At 40.6% G+C, this 20192-nt stretch overlaps 1 protein-coding gene across 5 annotated transcripts in view; it reads left to right on the top strand.

Annotated features, from left to right (window-relative positions):
* Window positions 1-20192, top strand: part of LOC120743339 (voltage-dependent calcium channel subunit alpha-2/delta-4-like) — an 80549-nt gene that overhangs the window by 16423 nt on the left and 43934 nt on the right. For 4 of the 5 annotated variants that reach the window (XM_040046948.1, XM_040046945.1, XM_040046950.1 and 1 more), the window contains 23 exons: window positions 710-872; window positions 964-1095; window positions 1501-1561; window positions 4645-4795; window positions 5569-5643; window positions 6053-6142; window positions 7038-7151; window positions 7642-7720; window positions 7794-7927; window positions 8130-8147; window positions 9423-9500; window positions 9920-10000; window positions 10084-10158; window positions 10388-10474; window positions 11399-11470; window positions 11568-11629; window positions 12244-12311; window positions 12470-12515; window positions 12700-12797; window positions 12915-13005; window positions 13225-13317; window positions 19396-19517; window positions 19633-19701. In XM_040046948.1, coding sequence (XP_039902882.1) covers window positions 710-872; window positions 964-1095; window positions 1501-1561; window positions 4645-4795; window positions 5569-5643; window positions 6053-6142; window positions 7038-7151; window positions 7642-7720; window positions 7794-7927; window positions 8130-8147; window positions 9423-9500; window positions 9920-10000; window positions 10084-10158; window positions 10388-10474; window positions 11399-11470; window positions 11568-11629; window positions 12244-12311; window positions 12470-12515; window positions 12700-12797; window positions 12915-13005; window positions 13225-13317; window positions 19396-19517; window positions 19633-19701 — 2059 coding nt within the window. The remainder of the gene's footprint in view (window positions 1-709; window positions 873-963; window positions 1096-1500; window positions 1562-4644; window positions 4796-5568; window positions 5644-6052; window positions 6143-7037; window positions 7152-7641; window positions 7721-7793; window positions 7928-8129; window positions 8148-9422; window positions 9501-9919; window positions 10001-10083; window positions 10159-10387; window positions 10475-11398; window positions 11471-11567; window positions 11630-12243; window positions 12312-12469; window positions 12516-12699; window positions 12798-12914; window positions 13006-13224; window positions 13318-19395; window positions 19518-19632; window positions 19702-20192) is intronic. The other variant, XM_040046947.1, reaches the window with a different exon arrangement.

Genomic DNA, 20192 nt, shown 5'->3' with positions numbered 1-20192 from the left:
AAATGGCACTACAGCATGTAAAAATATAATATAAGCTCTGGCGGACTTGGTTCTATGGTAGGTCTTAAAGGGTTAAACAGTATATTCAAACACAAGCACCTAATGATAGAGTTTGTGATGTTGTACATGGTAGAAGTCCTAAGTCATTTCAGCTTCATTTAAGCAACACTAAATAAAAGTTATACCAGAGCACCTTATATCATAAGGTCCAAATAATAACCCAGCAATACCATTACCATCACTTGGTGACAGAAGAGGGGAAAAACTCATTTTTGACAGGAAGGGATGCAGGAAGGTCCTGTACAAGGAGAGAGAGGACAGAAAGAAAAACCACGAGATAAAAGCTTAATGATATACAGTATTGGTGAGAGAGTACACAAGAGGCACTCATGCATTATGGGACGTTTAGGACCTTAATGAGCCCGTAGCGGCAGAGGCTCCCTGATCCAGTCAAACCTTATTAAAAAGGAAATGTGAGATGCAACATGTTTTTATAGCTACTGTCAACATCAGAAACTTTTTCTCAGCCTTTGTTGCCAAAAACCTGACAGTTTTCAAGCTCTGCATGCTTATGGTGGCCCTGAGGGGTCAAAAACACAAAAACACATCAGACCAGATTCTAACTCCTCAATAATCTGAATGAACTGAAAATCAGGATTTCTGTGTGAAAAAAAAAACAAGCTGAATTTCCTGTTGCTGCCTCTCCCAGTTTGATTACTACAATTCGATGATGATCAACACTGCGGATGAGGATGGGAACTATGTGGATCTGGGTGGAGAATTTCCCCTCGAGGAGAATGAACATTTTAATAAACTGCCTGTCAACACTCAGATGAGCAACATCCAGGTTCCCACCAATGTGTACAACAAAGGTCAGAGGTGCTTCATGGCTGACTCCCTCAACATAGGCCATGGCTCTTTAAAAGAAAGCTCTAAATCAGCATGTTTTTCCTCTGTGTGCAGATCCTAACATCCTCAATGCCATCTACAACACAGAGGCTTTAAACGACGTCTTCATCGGTAACTTCCAGAAGGATCCTACACTCACCTGGCAGTACTTTGGCAGCTCCACGGGTTTCTTCAGGATCTACCCTGGTGAGTTCAGCCATAAAGTGTCCTGCTCGTTTCCAGCTCCATGATTTTATTTTTGGCTCTAATAGAGTAGCTTTGCATTATTTCACAATTCAAAATAATCCTTATGGTATAATTTACTCTTTTTCATGCATCTGTTGCCACTGATGGCGCCTCTGTTCTGTTCTGGGCTCTTGCTGTGGAAATACCAGTCTTTGTTTGACCCTAATGGTCCTGACTGAAATAAAACAAGTGAAATTAGACAGTTTGACATCATTTTGGAATGATCATATAATACAATTCCATACAATCCACACAAACTTCCCTGTTTGTCTTTCAATATTTCTTATATCCTTGTATCCATGTACGTTTTTTCTTATTGATATCACAGGTGTCACTCTGTGAACTGACTCCTTGTCTTTTGGTCAGGTATTAAATGGACTCCAGACTCCAACGGTGTTGTAGCCTTCGACTGCAGGAACAGAAACTGGTGAGTTTGTTCTACCAATCATTTGTCATTGCCTTCTGAGGTACAATTCATTTGAATTTTTTTGTATTTATGGTAAATGGTAAAGTTCAGTGGTGATAATCATGTGGGGGACACATTACTCCAGAACCCGAGAACCTCAAAAGCTTAATGGGCTCAGGTTTTCCTGCTTTTTATCTCTGAGAGGCTTTGAAGTGACAAAGTCACACTACTCACTGGGGCTCTGCTATTTTTGGAACAGTAAAATAATCATTTCTGAGGTTATGTGCTTAAGCATAACAAGGGCTATATTTCACCTTGGCTGTTTGGTTTGATGACCCACTGAAGGCTGCTTGATTAGGGTTGTGTCTCACTCGAATGATATTAAATACTTAAATGTCCTGCAGGCAAACACTGAGGCAGCTGGGTTGCTAAGTTTAGCATGTTAATTTTAAAGGTGTCAACTCACCAGCAGCAGAGAAAGAGAAACACAGAATCCACTAATGAGGGAGGCTGGAAGCACCTCAGTCAAAGTGTGGATTTAATCTTTTTACAGATGCAAGAAGAAGAAGACGTCATTATATTTCACTGCCTTCAGCTCCCCACACAAATAAAGCTGCTTCAGTTAAAGACATAAATGCTTCTGCCTGAAAGTAAACCAGCCAAACATGGTGCTTACTCTTCCAGTGGGAGATAGAAAAGCTTCCAAAATTCTGAACACTTGTAGAATCATCATCTTTAAGAGTAAAACCTCATTATCAGGGATGTACCAACTGTGCTACTGTGTATAGTCTTATCTATATAACAGCAGGAATTAGTACAATGCAAAAATGGAATAAATCCCTCCATGAGGCTGAATTTGAGTCAGTCTAAGTGGCCACTCCGCTGGCTTTGCATTGGTTGAGCAGAGGCCAGCCAGACACTGATCCTCTGGAAAAGACGATAAGCTGCTCCTTAGCCGGGTCACTGCAGCCCACATGGCACCATATGTGACTGCTCATGCATTTCTAAATAATACCAGAGAACTGCATATGTCCCTGAATGCCTCATCGCTCCACATTACTGCAGCTGAGCTGCCATACATCTGCAGGGACTTACATTGAGAGAGACTGTGAAACATGCAGATTGAGTTTGTGATGTTAGATGATACGTTTTTTTCTGCAGGGGCAATTCCTGGATTTTCTAAAAGCAGCTCATAAAGAACCTGTTGAGAATGTTCGCTGGAAATCAGACATTTCTGCCAGAAATTAATAACAAACTCCTTACGTTGATTAGAATTCACCAAACTATAAAGATTTGATTTTTACACAAATCCCCAGTTCCCCTGTATGAAGCTAACAATCTGTTAACCATAAATATATTTTATTCTGTTCAGTGCTGGACAGTCACAGTCTAAAGGTTTAAATTCACCTTTGCAAAGTAAAGGAGTACAGGAGAACCAGATTTCTGTGAGTTATATGATGAGGCCACTTTTCTTTTCTTTCTTTCTTTCTTTTTTTTTTCTTCAAAAATTGGCCCAGGAGCATCCACACAGTTTTTCCCAGAGAAGACAAGATCTGCAGTTCATTGTTCCCTCTAATATCTCTGTCCATGTTTGAGAGTGACAGCTTAAAGTATGATTTACTGCTCAGCTTTTAATTGTTATGTGTTATCATAATTAGTTAAGTTGGACATTTTGCAGCCATCTTAAAGTGGCCATTAGGGGAAGTGCAGTTTTCGGTTCTTCTATATTGGCTGTACTTTGCAGGCTCGGAGGTTGCCTGATGCTCCTGTTCACATTTGATGTTTGGCTGCTGGAACTGTTGCAGTTAGATTGTTTTAATGGATGTTGAAGGACACTCCAAGATTCCTCACAGTGTTACTGGAGGCCAGTGTAATCCAGAGTAAGTATCGGGTTAGACATCATGTCTCCAAGGTTTATGGGCTGACTACAATCATTTAAATTTTGTCTGAATTTAGAAGCAGGAAATTCGAGGTCAACCACTCCTTTGTCTTTAAGACATTCTTGTGGTTTAAGTAACTGGTGTGTGTCATCTGGCTTGGTGGATAGATACAGCTAGGTATCATCTGCATAGCAATGATAATGTACGCTCAAAAAAATCTGTTGTTGGATGAACACAATTTAATCGTGGCACCTTTTTCCACGTGATTTAACCAAGTACAATAACCCATTTTTGACCATGTCAAACCAACACATTTGGCATTTGGTGGTTTAATGTAATCAGATTACGTTGGATCAACGTAGTATACTTACATTGACTTGAAGTGATTTATTGAAGTATTTAAAGTGAAATTTGTTTTAATTCATTCGACACAAGTTAAAAACTTTAGGAGAACACAATGAAATCTTGTTGTTTGAACAACTACTTTGTTAATCAAGGCAATTACTGCTAGTCTTGCTTAATGAACCAATATGGGGGTTGATGATTTCATAGAGACAAACAACCATTTGCACTTACATTCATGGATAATTTAGAATCACCATTTAACGTAACTCTAATTACACACTGCAAACCAGCCAGATTGTGGATTTGAACCCAGGCCCTTCATGCTGTGAGGCAACAGCAGTAACCATCACACCTCCAAGCTGTCACTCCAGGCTTAACAAAAGTAGGAAAGCTATGATTACAAGGCTTGATGCAGAATTTTCTGTACGTTTTTGTCCTTGACAGGTTAAACCACAATAAATGGCGATAGCATACACGTGGTGTGGGTGTAGTTGTCTGCCTCTTAAAACTCCAGCGATTTTCCTGCAGTTTGACTTCTAATATGATCTTGTGAATTTCGTGATTCCAGACAACTAACCACTCTTACTAGATCGTATCAGGTCATCTCAACAAGAACAAATTAAGTTGCTGAATTTCATGCAGATGCTGCATGATTTAATCACGTTCACCATAGAAACATGAAATTATTTAGTTCAAATTACAAGTTTGAATCTTGTACATGTAACAACCAACCAATTTCATTTTTCTGAGTGTATGCTAATAATATATAATATATGTATACAGGTATAATGTCAATGGCACTGCTCCACTACTCTGTGGAGTTTGGACCAATGTTATTGATCCCAACAGCCATTGGCTGTCTCCACTTCCTGTGTACAGGTACATCCAGGCTGCCACGTCTCCCAAAGACATCATCATCATGGTGGACATTAGCGGCAGTATGAAGGGACTGAAGATGACCATTGCCAAACACACCATCAACACCATTCTGGATACACTGGGAGAGAACGACTTTGTCAACGTCATTGCTGTGAGACATGCACACATCTACTTAAAAACTATTACAGTGTTGTGACTCTGAGCAGCGTTTAAGTGAAAAATGGCAGGAAAACAACAGTCATGACCAAAAGTTTCACAAGTGGCATAAATTTGGAGTTTCATACATTTTTTCAATTTAAATTATTTTTACTGGTATCTAGAGTTAAAAAATAACCATAATTATTTCCTTTCTTTTTAAGACTTATTGGATAATAAATCACATTTATGCAAAGAGATGGTATTTACAGTGATGGTAATCCATGCCTGCTTCATTAGGGCTACAAGCTCATAAGTTCTCATATCGTGCATATCCTGAAGCCCTGAAAGGATTCAGATGCAGTACTCAGAAAACTACATACAAAGTACCAGACACAAACACTATCCAAATGAAATGGAAAGGAACTAAACAAGAACAAGGAAGAACTCCTAACATAGAAATGTCACAAGTTATAACCAAATAACTATAAGATCATCAAATTAACGTGTTGGAACCAATACGTTAATTTGATGTTGGATTAAGACCTGGCTGGTCAGGAAACCCCTCACATCTTAAAAACTGTAATCACTTCTCAGTTTCATTATGAAAAGCATGTGTTGTGCTGGTGTGAGTACTTTTTAAGTCTGGGTAACATCAACATCATTGTGAATTCATAGCTTTATCACTAAAACAATAAAGGTTCAATTACTGGATTAGTTAATGGAACCACTGACTCCCTGTTTTTGCTCATGAACCTGCCTCGTCTGTGTTTCTTTCCCTGTCTGCAGTACACAGACTACGTTCGCTACGTGGAGCCGTGTTTCAGAGGAACTCTGGTCCAGGCCGACTTGGACAACAGAGAGGTGAGACCATTATCTGCTTCATGGAAGCCTAAAGAGCCCAGGAGGCATCTTAGCAGCCATCACACAGACGCAAACACAGAGGAAAACCCAGAGTGTCATTATCAGATCAGCCTCTTAGCCTAATTCTTAAAGTGGCATCAGAAACCACAGCAGGTCAAGCTGGAGCTAGAGAGCCTCTGTGCTTGTGAGAGTTTCAGTGTTAAGGCTGAAGGTACCGTATTTTTCAAAACTACCTCAAACATAAGATCAAAATTAGTCACCTAAGTAATAAATGATTGAAACTTGGTTGTAGTTGACTGACAGGCACATATATTCAAATTAAATTAAATCTGAATTTCTTTGAATCTGGGCAATAAAAATGAATGTCTGTCTGTATACAAAGCCTCTTTGTACTCGTTTCCCGTCTCAGCACTTTAAGGTGTTGGTGGAGGAGCTTCATGTCAAAGGCGAAGCAAAGATCAAGAATGCCATGAAGGAGTCCTTCAAAATCCTGAACGAGGTTAGTGTCCGCTCAGCCCGCATTTTACCACTCTCCTAACTTATATTGATTTTATCTGCTCCATCTTGGCCTGATTTCTAAATAACATGGCCGTGTCTACCATTTTTTTTAACAACACTTACATTTACCTACCAATGAAAATATCAACTCCCCTAAACCACAGGTGGAGTTTCTAAAGAACATCAAAGTAAACATTCCCATCATTTTTTATCCCTCAACCATCAAAGGCTCGTGGGGTATTTTTGTCACCCCGCTGAGTAATTCTGAGTGACCTCGACAAAGTCAAGGTCAGAGGTCAAGTCTTCTGAAAATCACCTTGGATTTTTCACATTTTTACCTTTGGTGCATTGAGTAACACTGCTGACTGCTGCTGTTTGTTTTTATTATTTCACTGAGAGTAACCTGAGGTGTTCAGACCCAGCAGAAAACTGTGGTGTCAAACTGGACTGTGAATCTAAGATAAGGAGATAAATTCTCTTATTAAAACTAGTTTTTTAATGGTTGAGGCTTTTAGTGAGTTTACTTTATCTTTTTATGTTTTTGAACATCTTGTCCATGCTTTTATGACAAGATGTTTGGACTACTGTAATGCACTTATTGTTTTCTCTGTTGGGTGTTTTTGCTGCTCTGTACAATACTTTGTTAAACTGTTGTTTGGATATTCATGGTTTAAAACAATTTTAAGCTGGTTTAATGTTCACATCAAGCTTCCTGGAGAGCGGGAAGACTCAAAAAGATTTTCTTTACAGTAAAGTTGTTGTTTCCTTGGCTTAAAAAGGGGCTTAAATCTAAAAAATGATATCTAGCATCACAAAGTGCTTTTTTATTCTCTTTTCAAAGAGTAGAGATCGATGATGGAGTTGTTGCTGTGTCTAAGTTGTGCATTTGTGTGCAGGCGAGGGCGAACGGTCAGGGCAGCATGTGTAACCAGGCCATCATGCTGATCACAGACGGCGCCATGGAGGACTTTGAGTCCGTCTTTGAGGAGTTCAACTGGCCTGAGCGCAGGGTGAGGACCGCGAGCTGAGAGCTTTTCCATATTAGAAATAAATTAACTCTACATCATAGCTTGTTTCAACTCATTACTTACTATTATTACACCATTAATATCACCATATTTGTTTCTTAAAAAGTTACTGTTACAATAATATGTAAATATATGAATATATTTTATAGTGACGTCACTTAAATGTCTCTATATACTGTAACCTTTGAATGTATTTTGTCTGTTGTTAGACAGTTCTATATACAATTGTTGTATCAGCGTATTACTTGTGTATTACTTTGGTAATTTATTGATTATTACCTCTTTATTGTCAAAGTGTCACCTCATTCTTACTCAAACTGAGTAAAAGTGAGGTGCTCTAAACCTGACTTCCTGTGTTTAACTACAGTTGCCTGCACAAAAACATTAGCAGGTAACTTTGAAAAGCCAATCAGAAGCTGAATTTTTGTAAACAGCCAAACACGGACATAAACAGGTGTGCCACTGTGTTCAGGTGCGAGTCTTCACCTACCTGATTGGCAGAGAGATGACCTTTGCTCAAAACACCAAGTGGATCGCCTGCAACAACAAAGGTCGGTCCTGTGTGTGATACTTTCCTGCTTTTTCTTCATGCAGACACTAATATGCTCACATGTGTTTTTTCAGGTTATTACACACACATCTCCACACTGGCAGATGTGCAGGAGAACGTCATGGAGTACCTGCACGTGCTCAGTCGGCCAATGGTCATCAACCATGACCACGATATCATCTGGACAGAGGCCTACATGGACACTGTGGTGAGCCTGCCTGGCCAATCAAAGGGCTTAAAGAAGCCATTAAACATATTTACAGTATACACTACCATTCTATTTAAATCTGTTGTGAAGGGCTCATTTAAATCAGAACAATGTCATTATTGTCATGTGTGTTTTTTTTCCTCGTCTCCATGAACCCATTATCCCATGATTCTCTGGGCCTTCATCTCCATCACCCCAACAGCTTCCAAACACAGAGGAGGTAAAAAAAAAAAAAGAAGTTGCAGTTTTAGATTAATAGTTAGTTCTTCATCTGTTGGACTTGTGTGAAGCTCCTACAGGTTCTACCATCAGTATATAACATGGAGTTTATTTTTGGCATTTCTGTTATCAGAAGATCCAAAGGATCAGCGCAAAGTTCAGCTTTTTAAGCTGCAATGGTTCAAAGCTGCAGAAACACAGCTTACAAATACTACGACACACCTGTGTGAAGATATCTGAGAACTGCATGGACATGTTTGCATCTCAGGTTTTAGGCCATGTTCTTCCTCCTGTGCAACAGGAGAAGCCTTTCAAATAGCCATTAGCTGCCATGTAGGTAAGGGTGAGGATTTTAAACAGCATTGTAAGTGCTACAGGGAGCTTGTGAAGTGTCATCAAAGTGGAGTTATATGAGACGGTCTGTTTGATGTAGTAAATTAGCATTTTTAAAATTGCGTCCAGGCAACCCAGGGTGTCGACTTACTGAGTGCAGAAAAAGAGAGTTACAAAAGTCTATACAAGAAGAGACAAAACACAAACAAGCACTTTTCCTTGATGATTTTAGTGAGTTGGAAAAAAGAGCATTTGGAGAACTCTGTGTGTCGAAGGACAAGGACTGATCAACACGAAGTCTTAGATTAGGTACACTAACAGGAACAGTTGAGGGCAAAGGTCTAGATTATTCTAGATCAGGACGGGCATATTTTCTGGCACAGAAACTAGAACCTCTTGTCTTATCAGCTCTGAGCTTCAGAAAATTAGACTTTTTAGATTCTTTTATCTTTATTTTGTTCATGTAGAAGATCATCCATCCCATATTCCCACATTCAAATAAATAGATATATGGGTTGACTTTTAAAAAGGTGGCTTCTTCTCATAGTTTCCTGAAAGTTGCTGGAGGCCTCCCTAAAGTGTTCTCAAACTGATTGTAGTGCTCATATCATGGTCGGTTGGCAGGTCCGCATCAGGACCACACCACCACCTGGAGTTCAACCTCAGATGTGCACATAATGTGAAATCAACACACCGACAAATAACATTGTCTGCAAAACACCTTTAAAATTAAGAAATGACCCAAAATGCCAACATACTATATAAAAACAAAAATGTAAAACCTGTACGGTCCCGTCTGTCAGAGTCTATCCAGCGACACGTTGTGTAATGTGGACAGTAATACTGTGTGCACCTGTTACAGATTTGTTGTTCATTATATTGAGTGTTTGTCTGTGTACTTCAGATAATCACACTTTGTGCCCAATGTTCTCTCGTCTCTCAGCTTTTCGCCACCAAGGCTCAGAGTCTGCTGCTCATGACCTCAGTGGCCATGCCGGTCTTCAGCAAGAAGAAGGAGACGGTCAGTGTCAGCTCTGATACACATCAGCCTGACGATGAAGAGCAGCACGTTTGTGCAGTCAATGAAAACAGAAATAAATCGATAAATAGTTCAGATGACTTGTCATGCCGTACGTTTACTATGACATTTTAAATTCTGCGTTGCTTTGGAAAATGTGAAAGAGAGCAAATATTTTGTACTTTTGAACACTAAAAACTGCTGCAGAAATAGCCTGCTGTTGAAAATGCATATCTTTTGTTATATTAAAATTGCACAGGCATTAAAAGTGTAGTTAAACTTCTTTACAGTGACAGAAAAGGAAGTTTCACTGGGACACACCACTGAAGGTCAAAGTGGGCTGAATGTGTCTGAAAGAAGCACAAACCAAAAGGCTGGTGCTTGATTATAACTCTGAGTTTTGACTGTGCGTCTGTCTCCAGCTGTCCCATGGCATCCTGCTCGGTGTGGTTGGCTCCGACATCCCGCTGATGGAGGTGATGAAGCTGGCACCCCGATACATGGTGAGCTCTGGGCGGTTTACTCTGTTTCTGCTTTATTTTATTTCCAAAATAAACGCTTTAAATATTTTCTGCTCTCCTCTCAGCTGGGAGCTCACGGCTACGCCTTCCTCATCAACAACAACGGCTACATCCTGTCTCACCCCGACCTTCGACCTCTGGTGAGCTGTGTTTCAAGGCCACTTTGGAAAACACATTTAGCTCACGGGCTCCGTGGCAGCTGCTCTGATTTACTTGAGCTAAATTTAAAGTAATAAAAGTTTAGCAAATCTCCTGAAGGGTGCATTAAGAGGGAACGGTATCAAATATTTATGAGAAGGGTTGTACAGTATTACACACACACACACACACACACACACACTCAGTAACAGTGCCTCTTCTGTCCTGCAGTACAAAGACGGAAAGAAACTGAAGCCGAAGCCAAACTACAACAGTGTGGATCTGTCAGAGGTGGAGTGGGAGGACACAGACGAGCTGGTAAACACAAACAGATTATTTCAGGACACAATTATTGATGGGTTTGTTCGGATATCATCATGTGAATGTCAAAAGTTCCAAAAGCAGGAAAAGGGAAACATCAATAATGTCACACGTGCAGCATATTTTCAACTCCGTAACATCAATCGCCTCCGCCCTTTCCTCACTCCTCATGCCACTGCCATTCTCGTCCATAATCTCGTTATCTCTCGAATTGATTACTGTAACTCACTATTATTTGGCCTTACACAGAAATCCATTAACAAGCTCCAAACTCTGCTGCCCGTATTATTACTAGGACTTCCTCTACCCACCACATCTCCCCAACCCTGAAGCAGCTTCACTGGCTCCCGGTTAAATTTCACATTCATTTAAAAATAATTCTTTATACATTTAAGGCTATTCATTCTCTCTCCCCACCATACCTCTCTGATCTAGTACAGATGAACTTCCCATCCCGGTGCCTCAGATCTTCTCTTTCTCTCTCTGTTCCTTCCGCTCGTCTGATTACAGTGGGGGGCGGGGCTTTTAGTTGCTCTGCCCCTCGACTCTGGAATTCCTCACCCCCTGACCTCAGAAACATTACTTCATTCCCTCTTTTTAAGTCCAGCCTCAAAACTCACCTGTTTAAAATTGCTTATGTTTAAACCTCTGCATGCTTTTAACTTTTATCTGTTACTCTTATTATTTTGTTGTAGTATTTTGTTGTACAGTGTCCTTAGGAGCTCTGAAAGGCGCTATTTTTAAATAAAATGTAGTATTATTATTATAATTATTATTAAATCCCCTCGCGTTTAGTAATCCCTGATTTCTCTCTGCATGAGAGAATTTCTAGAGTGGTTCAGTAGCATCAGTGTCTTTTTTTTCTTTAGGCAGAAAAACATTTAAAATATATCTCAGAGTTTATTCTTTCTCTACTTTCAGCTGAGGACGGCCATGGTGAAAGGAGAGACGGGCACTCTCAGCCTGAACATCAGAGCGTCGGTGGATAAAGGGGTAATACTGATGTCTCAGTCAGTCGATCGTAGAGTTTGCTTATTAAATGTGCCGATAAACTGCAGCATCACTGATAAAATGATTCTTTGTGCCACAGAAAAGGCCGCTGTACCTCACCAACGAATATTTCTACACCAACATTGACGACACGCCTTTCAGGTAAACGCGCAGTGCTTTGTGCTTTGTCCATCAGTGCTCTCGTGCCCTGTCTGACAGTTTGTTCTTCCGGTTGTTCACGCGTAGCACAGTGACATCATCACTCGCTGAATTTTCAGTCAAACTTGTCAGTCAGCTGTGAAAGCATGTAGGGTCTAGCTGTACGCGGTTCATGCATCCTGACGTAATGTTTAGTCAGGGTAAAAGAAGGAAAACTTATAATATATCACATAATTTACACAACATAAAATTTAGGTCGTCACATGTTGAATGTTAATTCCTGCTGCTTAATTTTGGATTTTATTCTACTGGAACATTAATAAAGGGCGCACAACTCCAGCTTTTACGAAGGAATGGTCATAGTCGGACCCCCTGAAGAAGATAGCAGCATAAATTCATCTCACAAGCCTGTAGTATGTGCTTATGGTCTTTAAAGAAAAGAAAAGATAATCAAAAATACAGAGGGATGGATCAAAAAGTTTTTTATTGTATATTAGTACAGAAAATATGTCCTGTAGTGTTTGAGCTTCATCCAGGAGGCCTCTAGAGGGCAGCATGGCACACTGTACGGTGCAGAAATCAAATTAGTGTCACCGTCTCCCCACCTGTCTCCGCAGCTTCGGCATGGCACTGACCAAAGGTCACGGGAAGCTCATGTTTATGGGAAATGTATCTGTGGAAGAAGGTGAGGTTTCCCACAACTGCCCTCAGCACAGACTTGAAATCGTGTGCTGTGTGGAGCCTGTTAACTACATGCTCTGCAACACATTTCTTAAACTAACGTGAAGTAAACTTCTGTGTTTTCATTTGAACCGACTAAACTTTTTCTACCTTGCTTCTCAGGGCTGCATGATCTGACCTCACCAGATCTCACCATCGCCTCTGAGTGGTAAAAACCGTCCTTGATGATGATTTAAGACAAACGTTTTCAGCCATTTCATTTATCTGTTCTGACACTGACACTGATCAGACAGCCTACAAATATATTAATGTTATTGGCCTGAAACCCTGTCAAACGTCCTGCAGAATACGGAGGTTCTGTGAACCTGGTTTAATAGATCTGTTTTCCTCAGGACTTACTGTGAGACGGACATCGACCCTGCTCACCGAAAGTACTCACAGCTGCAGGCCGCCATCCGCTACCTGCTGGGGAAGGAGCCTGACCTCGAGTGTAGGTTTTTGACACTCAAGCTTTAGTTTGTTCCCCTTTTCTGTGTTCAGTTAGAAGCTTTGGTCCAGGTTGACCTTGAATGTGCTTTCATTCAACTGAAGCTTTCCCATTAACCAGGTGACGAGGTGCTGCTGTCGCAGACGCTGTTCGACGCCGTGGTCACAGCTCCGCTTGAGGCCTACTGGAACACCCTGATGCTGAACGACAGGTCAGGCAGAAGACATGACATGCCCTGACGTTTTATTGGTTATGAGATGTCCTAAAACCTAAACAGATAAAACCAAAAATATCTGGAAGATCAATTGAGGTGTTTTACTTGTAAAAACTTTTGGGGCTTTTCTTGGAACGTGTGACGTTTGTCCGATTTTTGCTCCTGATAAAGAGCTGATTTCCCTTTTAATCTTGTGTTACTGTTGTTTGTATGCAGGGTGGAGCCAGGGGTTGAGACGGCTTTCCTCGGTACTCGATCCGGCCTGATGAGGGTTGTGAGATATGCAGGAGTGGAGACCAGAGTGGCAAAGTAAGACCCAAAATGAACAGAAGCACAAAAAAATACCTGAATACTGGAAAACATGATGGCAATTTACTTTATTTTTTAATGGCAGCAACTCAGTTATGTAATGTGCAAGCATAGTAGTGATGGGATTTCCGGCTATTTTTAGAGAACCGGCTCTTTCGGCTCCGAACCGGCTCTTCAGGTTATTTTGTTGCTTTAATTAATTTATTATTAACAATAACATAAAATTATGCACAAAATGAATTACTAATGTAAAAAACAAAAGTGGTTTTATTTATATATGTTTATATATAAATATATGCGGAGGCCCTTAGAGACAAAGCACGTCCAAACTCCAAAACACATTTCTAGCTTTAACTGAACTTCCAAAACAGAGCAACCTAGATCAGTTAAATTACACAATTGAAAGCATGTTTGTATTGTTTGTGTATTTATACACAATCATTCATATAAATTCAAATAATTAAAAAAAAAAGTTCATTTACCTGTTACTACCACACACCATATCCGGTCGTTGGTGCTTCCTGGCTTGTGCAGCCACTAGGTAACAAAAGCTCAACACTGCGCCTGCATCCTGGAGCACTTCTGTTGTGTTTTGTACGTGCTTTGTCTGTAGGGGCCACCGTAAATATACTTTTATTTATTCACTCCACATAAAATGTAATAAATAAATCATATAATACAAAAACCAACTATTAACATTTCAACTTTTAACTATTTAAATTTTCAGCTTTTTCCTTTTACAAATTTAAAGTGAAACAACACAAAACACTGCAAACCACAACACAATTAAATATAAATTAAAATATGAAAACAAAAAGAACATGCATATTCTCTGTCATATGGGCCTGCATGAATAAACTTTCTGAATCCTTTATCATCTGCAACTGAAAATAGTTGTGGATGATTACTATACCTTTCTAATGTGGCGTTGTTGTCCCTGGCTCTCTTTCTCTCTCTCTCCCTCCCGCTCTGTTCCTGAGCTACTGAGTGTAACTACCGCCCCGGCTCTAAGAGCCATTTCGTTCGCGACCGACACATCACTAAAGCATAGGGTTTACCTAAACACAGATTCCCTACTTTTCCTGCTCCCAGGAGTTTTGAGCAACAGATTATTTGCTGCAGAGATGAGCCGTTCCCAAAATCATGAACAGAATACTAATGTCTCCCCATTTGCCCTACCAGAAAGGAAAACGCAAAATATTGAGATTTCTGTGACCAAGAATATGAGAAAAAGGTGTTCAGCAAATACTTCTCACTCCCGCTAACCTGACACTAAGTGCTCTTATTTACAGTGTATGATCACTGGTTTAATTTGCTATTTACAGAATATTTACAAGTGGCTCACAGCTATATAGAAGCCTGATACCAGCATCTACAAACTCTAGTTCTGATTTCCACTCAGTCTATTTCCTCCAAACTCGCAGTTTAAACAGGAAACTTGATGCTGGCTGATTGTTGGGTGCAGATAGGGGTGAAGAGAGGAAAGAGGTGGATGTGACCCGTGTCACCATCAAACACACACACACACACACACACACACACACACACACACACACACACACACACACACACACACACACACACACACACACACACAAACTCTGCTAGGAGGAGCCAGAACCTGCAGCAGTTAAATATACAGGAAGTGTTTTCTTAGCTGATGCAATCTTCTGCGTAATATTAAAGGATTAGACAATCAGTCAAGTCAGTCAAGCTCTGTGTTCAGGCAGGGCCTGAGCTTCATAAACACTGATTATGTTACCGCAGTGCTGCAGTCCACAGCTTCAGATGTTCCCATGCAGGTTATAACTGTATATTTCTCTCCTTTTCCACAGTGGGACGTTTTTAGGTTTTTAGAGCACTTTTATCCTAACTCAGACAGCAGACATGAAACTAATATCCTGAACACTCACATTATCAGTGTCTTTAACTCTTAGACCACTATGTGGACTCTTTCCTTCTGTCTGCATGGTTCTGTTCGTGCAGATATTCCAGCGATTTTCCTGTTTTAAGCAGCCGTGTTTGTATTACAGTTCAAACTTATCTTGCATCTGCAGTGTTACAGTGGCCTGAGCACGCACTTGTGGCTCATTCGGATGCTTTATAGCTGTACTCAAACCTGCATCTAACCTCCTGTGCCATCGCTCATTTTAAATTGGTCGTATAGCTCATCTCACTGCACAGCTGCTATCATTAACCTGTACGTGTGCACAGTTTATTAGAACGTACAGGGAGTGCAGAATTATTAGGCAAGTTGTATTTTTGAGGAATAATTTTATTATTGAACAACAACCATGTTCTCAATGAACCCAAAAAACTCATTAATATCAAAGCTGAATGTTTTTGAAGTAGTTTTTAGTTTGTTTTTAGTTTTAGCTATTTTAGGGGGATATCTGTGTGTGCAGGTGACTATTACGGTGCATAATTATTAGGCAACTTAACAAAAAACAAATATATACCCATTTCAATTATTTATTTTTACCAGTGACACCAATATAACATCTCCACATTCACAAATATACATTTCTGACATTCAAAAACAAAACAAAAACAAATCAGCGACCAGTATAGCCACCTTTCTTTGCAAGGACACTCAAAAGCCTGCCATCCATGGATTCTGTCAGTGTTTTGATCTGTTCACCATCAACATTGCGTGCAGCAGCAACCACAGCCTCCCAGACACTGTTCAGAGAGGTGTACTGTTTTCCCTCCTTGTAAATCTCACATTTGATGATGGACCACAGGTTCTCAATGGGGTTCAGATCAGGTGAACAAGGAGGCCATGTCATTAGTTTTTCTTCTTTTATACCCTTTCTTGCCAGCCACGCTGTGGAGTACTTGGACGCGTGTGATGGAGCATTGTCCTGCATGAAAATCATGTTTTTCTTGAAGGATGCAGACTTCTTCCTGTACCACTGCTTGAAGAAGGTGTCTTCCAGAAACTGGCAGTAGGACTGGGAGTTGAGCTTGACTCCATCCTCAACCCGAAAAGGCCCCACAAGCTCATCTTTGATGATACCAGCCCAAACCAGTACTCCACCTCCACCTTGCTGGCGTCTGAGTCGGACTGGAGCTCTCTGCCCTTTACCAATCCAGCCACGGGCCCATCCATCTGGCCCATCAAGACTCAGTCTCATTTCATCAGTCCATAAACCCTTAGAAAAACCAGTCTTGAGATATTTCTTGGCCCAGTCTTGACGTTTCAGCTTGTGTGTCTTGTTCAGTGGTGGTCGTCTTTCAGCCTTTCTTACCTTGGCCATGTCTCTGAGTATTGCACACCTTGTGCTTTTGGGCACTCCAGTGATGTTGCAGCTCTGAAATATGGCCAAACTGGTGGCAAGTGGCATCTTGGCAGCTGCACGCTTGACTTTTCTCAGTTCATGGGCAGTTATTTTGCGCCTTGGTTGTTCCACACGCTTCTTGCGACCCTGTTGGCTATTTTGAATGAAACGCTTGATTGTTCGATGATCACGCTTCAGAAGCTTTGCAATTTTGAGACCGCTGCATCCCTCTGCAAGATATCTCACTATTTTTGACTTTTCTGAGCCTGTCAAGTCCTTCTTTTGACCCATTTTGCCAAAGGAAAGGACGTTGCCTAATAATTATGCACACCTGATATAGGGTGTTGATGTCATTAGACCACACCCCTTCTCATTACAGAGATGCACATCACCTAATATGCTTAATTGGTAGTAGGCTTTCGAGCCTATACAGCTTGGAGTAAGACAACATGCATGAAGAGGATGATGTGGACAAAATACTCATTTGCCTAATAATTCTGCACTCCCTGTATATTGATCGACTTTATCTGCAATAACTCGAATGATAATAACTGTAAGGTTAATCAGAGCCTTTTTTTACAAGCTCTGTAATGATCACAGTTATCTCCAACAAGAGAAACAAAAGTAAAATAAATTAAAAAACTCGTTTAATAAAAACTGCTGTGTGAGGTCCTGAGGACTGCCCCTCAGGTGGAGCATTGGATTTATCTAGAGGAGAGCTGCGTTACTACAAACTATTCTCCCGGATAAACCTGAAATCTGTGTGGAACAGCTGACCTGTGTGATGTGTAGAAGAACACCAAACATTATTTACCACCAGATTTGAGATACAAGTGGGGCAGGCCAGGAAAGCCCTTTATAGTGTGTGAACTGAAGCTAGAGATTTGGGATTATCTGTTATCTGTTTCACCGTGTGGTTTTACTAGAGGTGTGAGGCCATGAAGAAATTTCATGTATTGAATCTTTTCATGCTTTATTTCTAAAGGGAGCTACTTAAATTGAATACAAATGCTGCTGTTTATTTGCTGTATATGGAGAAGTGGGCTGATAAAGAGAGATGTAGGATGATTGGCTTCTGGTGTAGATCATCGAATGGCAGTAGGAATAAATGATCCTTTCGATAAAGATATTTTTGAATCACAGTGGATTGTGAAGCTGAAGCAAATGTTTGGTTATACAGGATTTTCTCATTTGTGGGGACAAACCAGAGTGGTGAATGGCAGGTACATAAAAACAGCAGTTGAGATGAGATCCACTGATATCCTGAGGCAAAATTAGAAATCTGACATGCCTCACAAAATCATAGAATATTTAAGTAAGAGCGCCAACTGAAAAATTACTTGTGTTGTTTAGATTTTTTCATTTGGTGTTACTTCGAAAGGTGTAGATGTGGGGCTGTAGGTATTCCCATGTTATGGGCAGATTTTATGTGTTCAGCATGCTAATCATTTATGCAGACTCTGCAGATAAGTGTCACTGTTTATGTGAATGTAAGTAAATTAAGCTGAAAAGACAGAAATATCTCACTGTGTAGTTTAGGTTGAGACCAAATGCATATAAGATGTAGAATCTGTTTAACTCAAGCCATTATAATTAAATTCCATTCAATTCAATTTTATTTACACAGCACCAAATCACAACAAAAGTTTCCTCAAGGTGCTTTATATGGTAAGGGAGACCCTACAATAATGCAGAGAAAACCCAAACAGTCATATGACCCCTATGAACAAGTGCTTTGGCCACAGTGGGAAGGAAAAACTCCCTTTTAACAGGAAGAAACCTGCAGCAAAACCAGGCTCAGGGAGGGGCGGAGCCATCTGCCATGACCGGTTAGGGGTGAGGGGAGAAAGACGGGACAAAAGACATGCTGTGGAAGAGAGACAGAGATTAATAACAACTAATGATTTAATACAGAGAGGTGTAAGTGGAAAAGGGGACTGAAGAAGAAAAATCTAGAAGCCCAGACCTGTTGTAGTGTAACTAAGGGAGCATTCAGTCACCTGATTAAAACCTAACAGGTCCTAGCAGGTCATAAGGTTGGTGGTTCGATTCCTGTCTGCTCTAGTGCTTGTGCAATGGATGAATGAGGCAAGTTGTGTAAATCTTTGAGTGCTCATATAGAGAAGAAAAATCCAATATAAAAATCAGTCCATTTACCTTTTACATGGTATAAATAATAAAAAAATGACTGGCAATGTGCACATTTACTCACGTGACACAGTTACGGTGTAACTCCAACAGGTGGTCTGGACCTGACAGCAAATATATCTTACGTGCCTCTGCAAAGAGTTCAGGTTTATGTGGCGAAATACTTTCTGCTTTCAGAACAGCACCTTTTGTGTTGCTCTCCTAGCTGCAGCTTTTCAACACTGTTTGTGCTCATTATTAGCTAGACAATTCATCTGTACAATTACCATAAAGAAAACTGTGTTATAACACTAACTGCTGGAACCATATCTCCCCCCCCCCCCCCCTCCTTCTTTCTTTAAAAATAATAATGTCACACTTCAGAGCACGATCCCAGCTGATACACTCCAGCTGGTTTAAGAATTGTTGTTATAGCTGCTTCCTGCTGTGGACTATCAGAGTGTGTAACCGTTGTGAGTTCTTTGAAGTGAGTGAAGTAAAAAAATGTTCATCAGTAGCACAAAGAACAGGTTTGTGTTTGAAACAGTAGATGATTAGAAATAAACAGTAAAATTAGAGCTTCCAGTTGCACACTGACCAGTTCAGTCAATGAGCCTAGGAGTGAATTTCAAAGTAAAATGTTATCTGAGGATGATTGCTCACTTTGCAGGAAGTTCCTGACTCCAGCTGATAAAGATAATCTGTTCACCATCGATCACTTCCCGCTGTGGTACCGCCTGGCTGTAGAAAACACTCCTGGAAAATTCTACTACTACCCAGTGAATGACAAAGGTTTGTTTGTGACGAACCCCTGAACACGTCTGCAGAACAAAAAGTAACTCGTTATCATTGAATAACTGATAAGGTGATCTGTAGTTAATGTTGGGCGAAATGTTTTGCCCCTCAGGAGTGAAGTACATCATAGCGACGACATCAGTGACCGTGTCAACCGAGGGAAAGACGGCCATGGCTGGAGGTGAGTTTCAAACAAGTGGTGGAAGAGCTATGATGTTCACCTTCTTCATCTTCATCACAAAAACACAGCATGCACTGTCATTATCGCGTTTTCCTCTTGCTTTAGTTGCTTACTGTTTCCTTTATTAATCCGTGACAGCCAAAGCAGATCAGCGTCTAACAGGGAGCTGGAGTTAGCTGTGGAGACCAAACATGTTTATTTCTGTTGGAAAATAAGACATTTTAACATGGGAGTCTATGTGGGCGGAGTCACTTTAGAAGCCAGCTGCGAGTGGCACTTTGAGGAACAGCAGTGGCCATATGCTGACCATTTTCAGTTGTTCTTCTTGAGTCGGGCAAGAGCAAAAGATAATGATGAAGACATTGAAGGTCATACAGTGGTCAGCAAGAATCCTCACTCAAATCGCTTTGTGTGCGATTTTTACACCATGTGACATGAAGCATGTGGTGACGCTGCCTGCAACAGCAGCGGCTATCGTCTAATTAAACTGT

Source organism: Simochromis diagramma, unplaced genomic scaffold, assembly GCF_900408965.1.
Source record: "Simochromis diagramma unplaced genomic scaffold, fSimDia1.1 OVJJ01000106.1, whole genome shotgun sequence".
Lineage (NCBI taxonomy): Eukaryota > Metazoa > Chordata > Actinopteri > Cichliformes > Cichlidae > Simochromis > Simochromis diagramma.
Note: the sequence above shows the minus strand (reverse complement) of the source record. Positions and strands in the feature narration are given on the sequence as shown.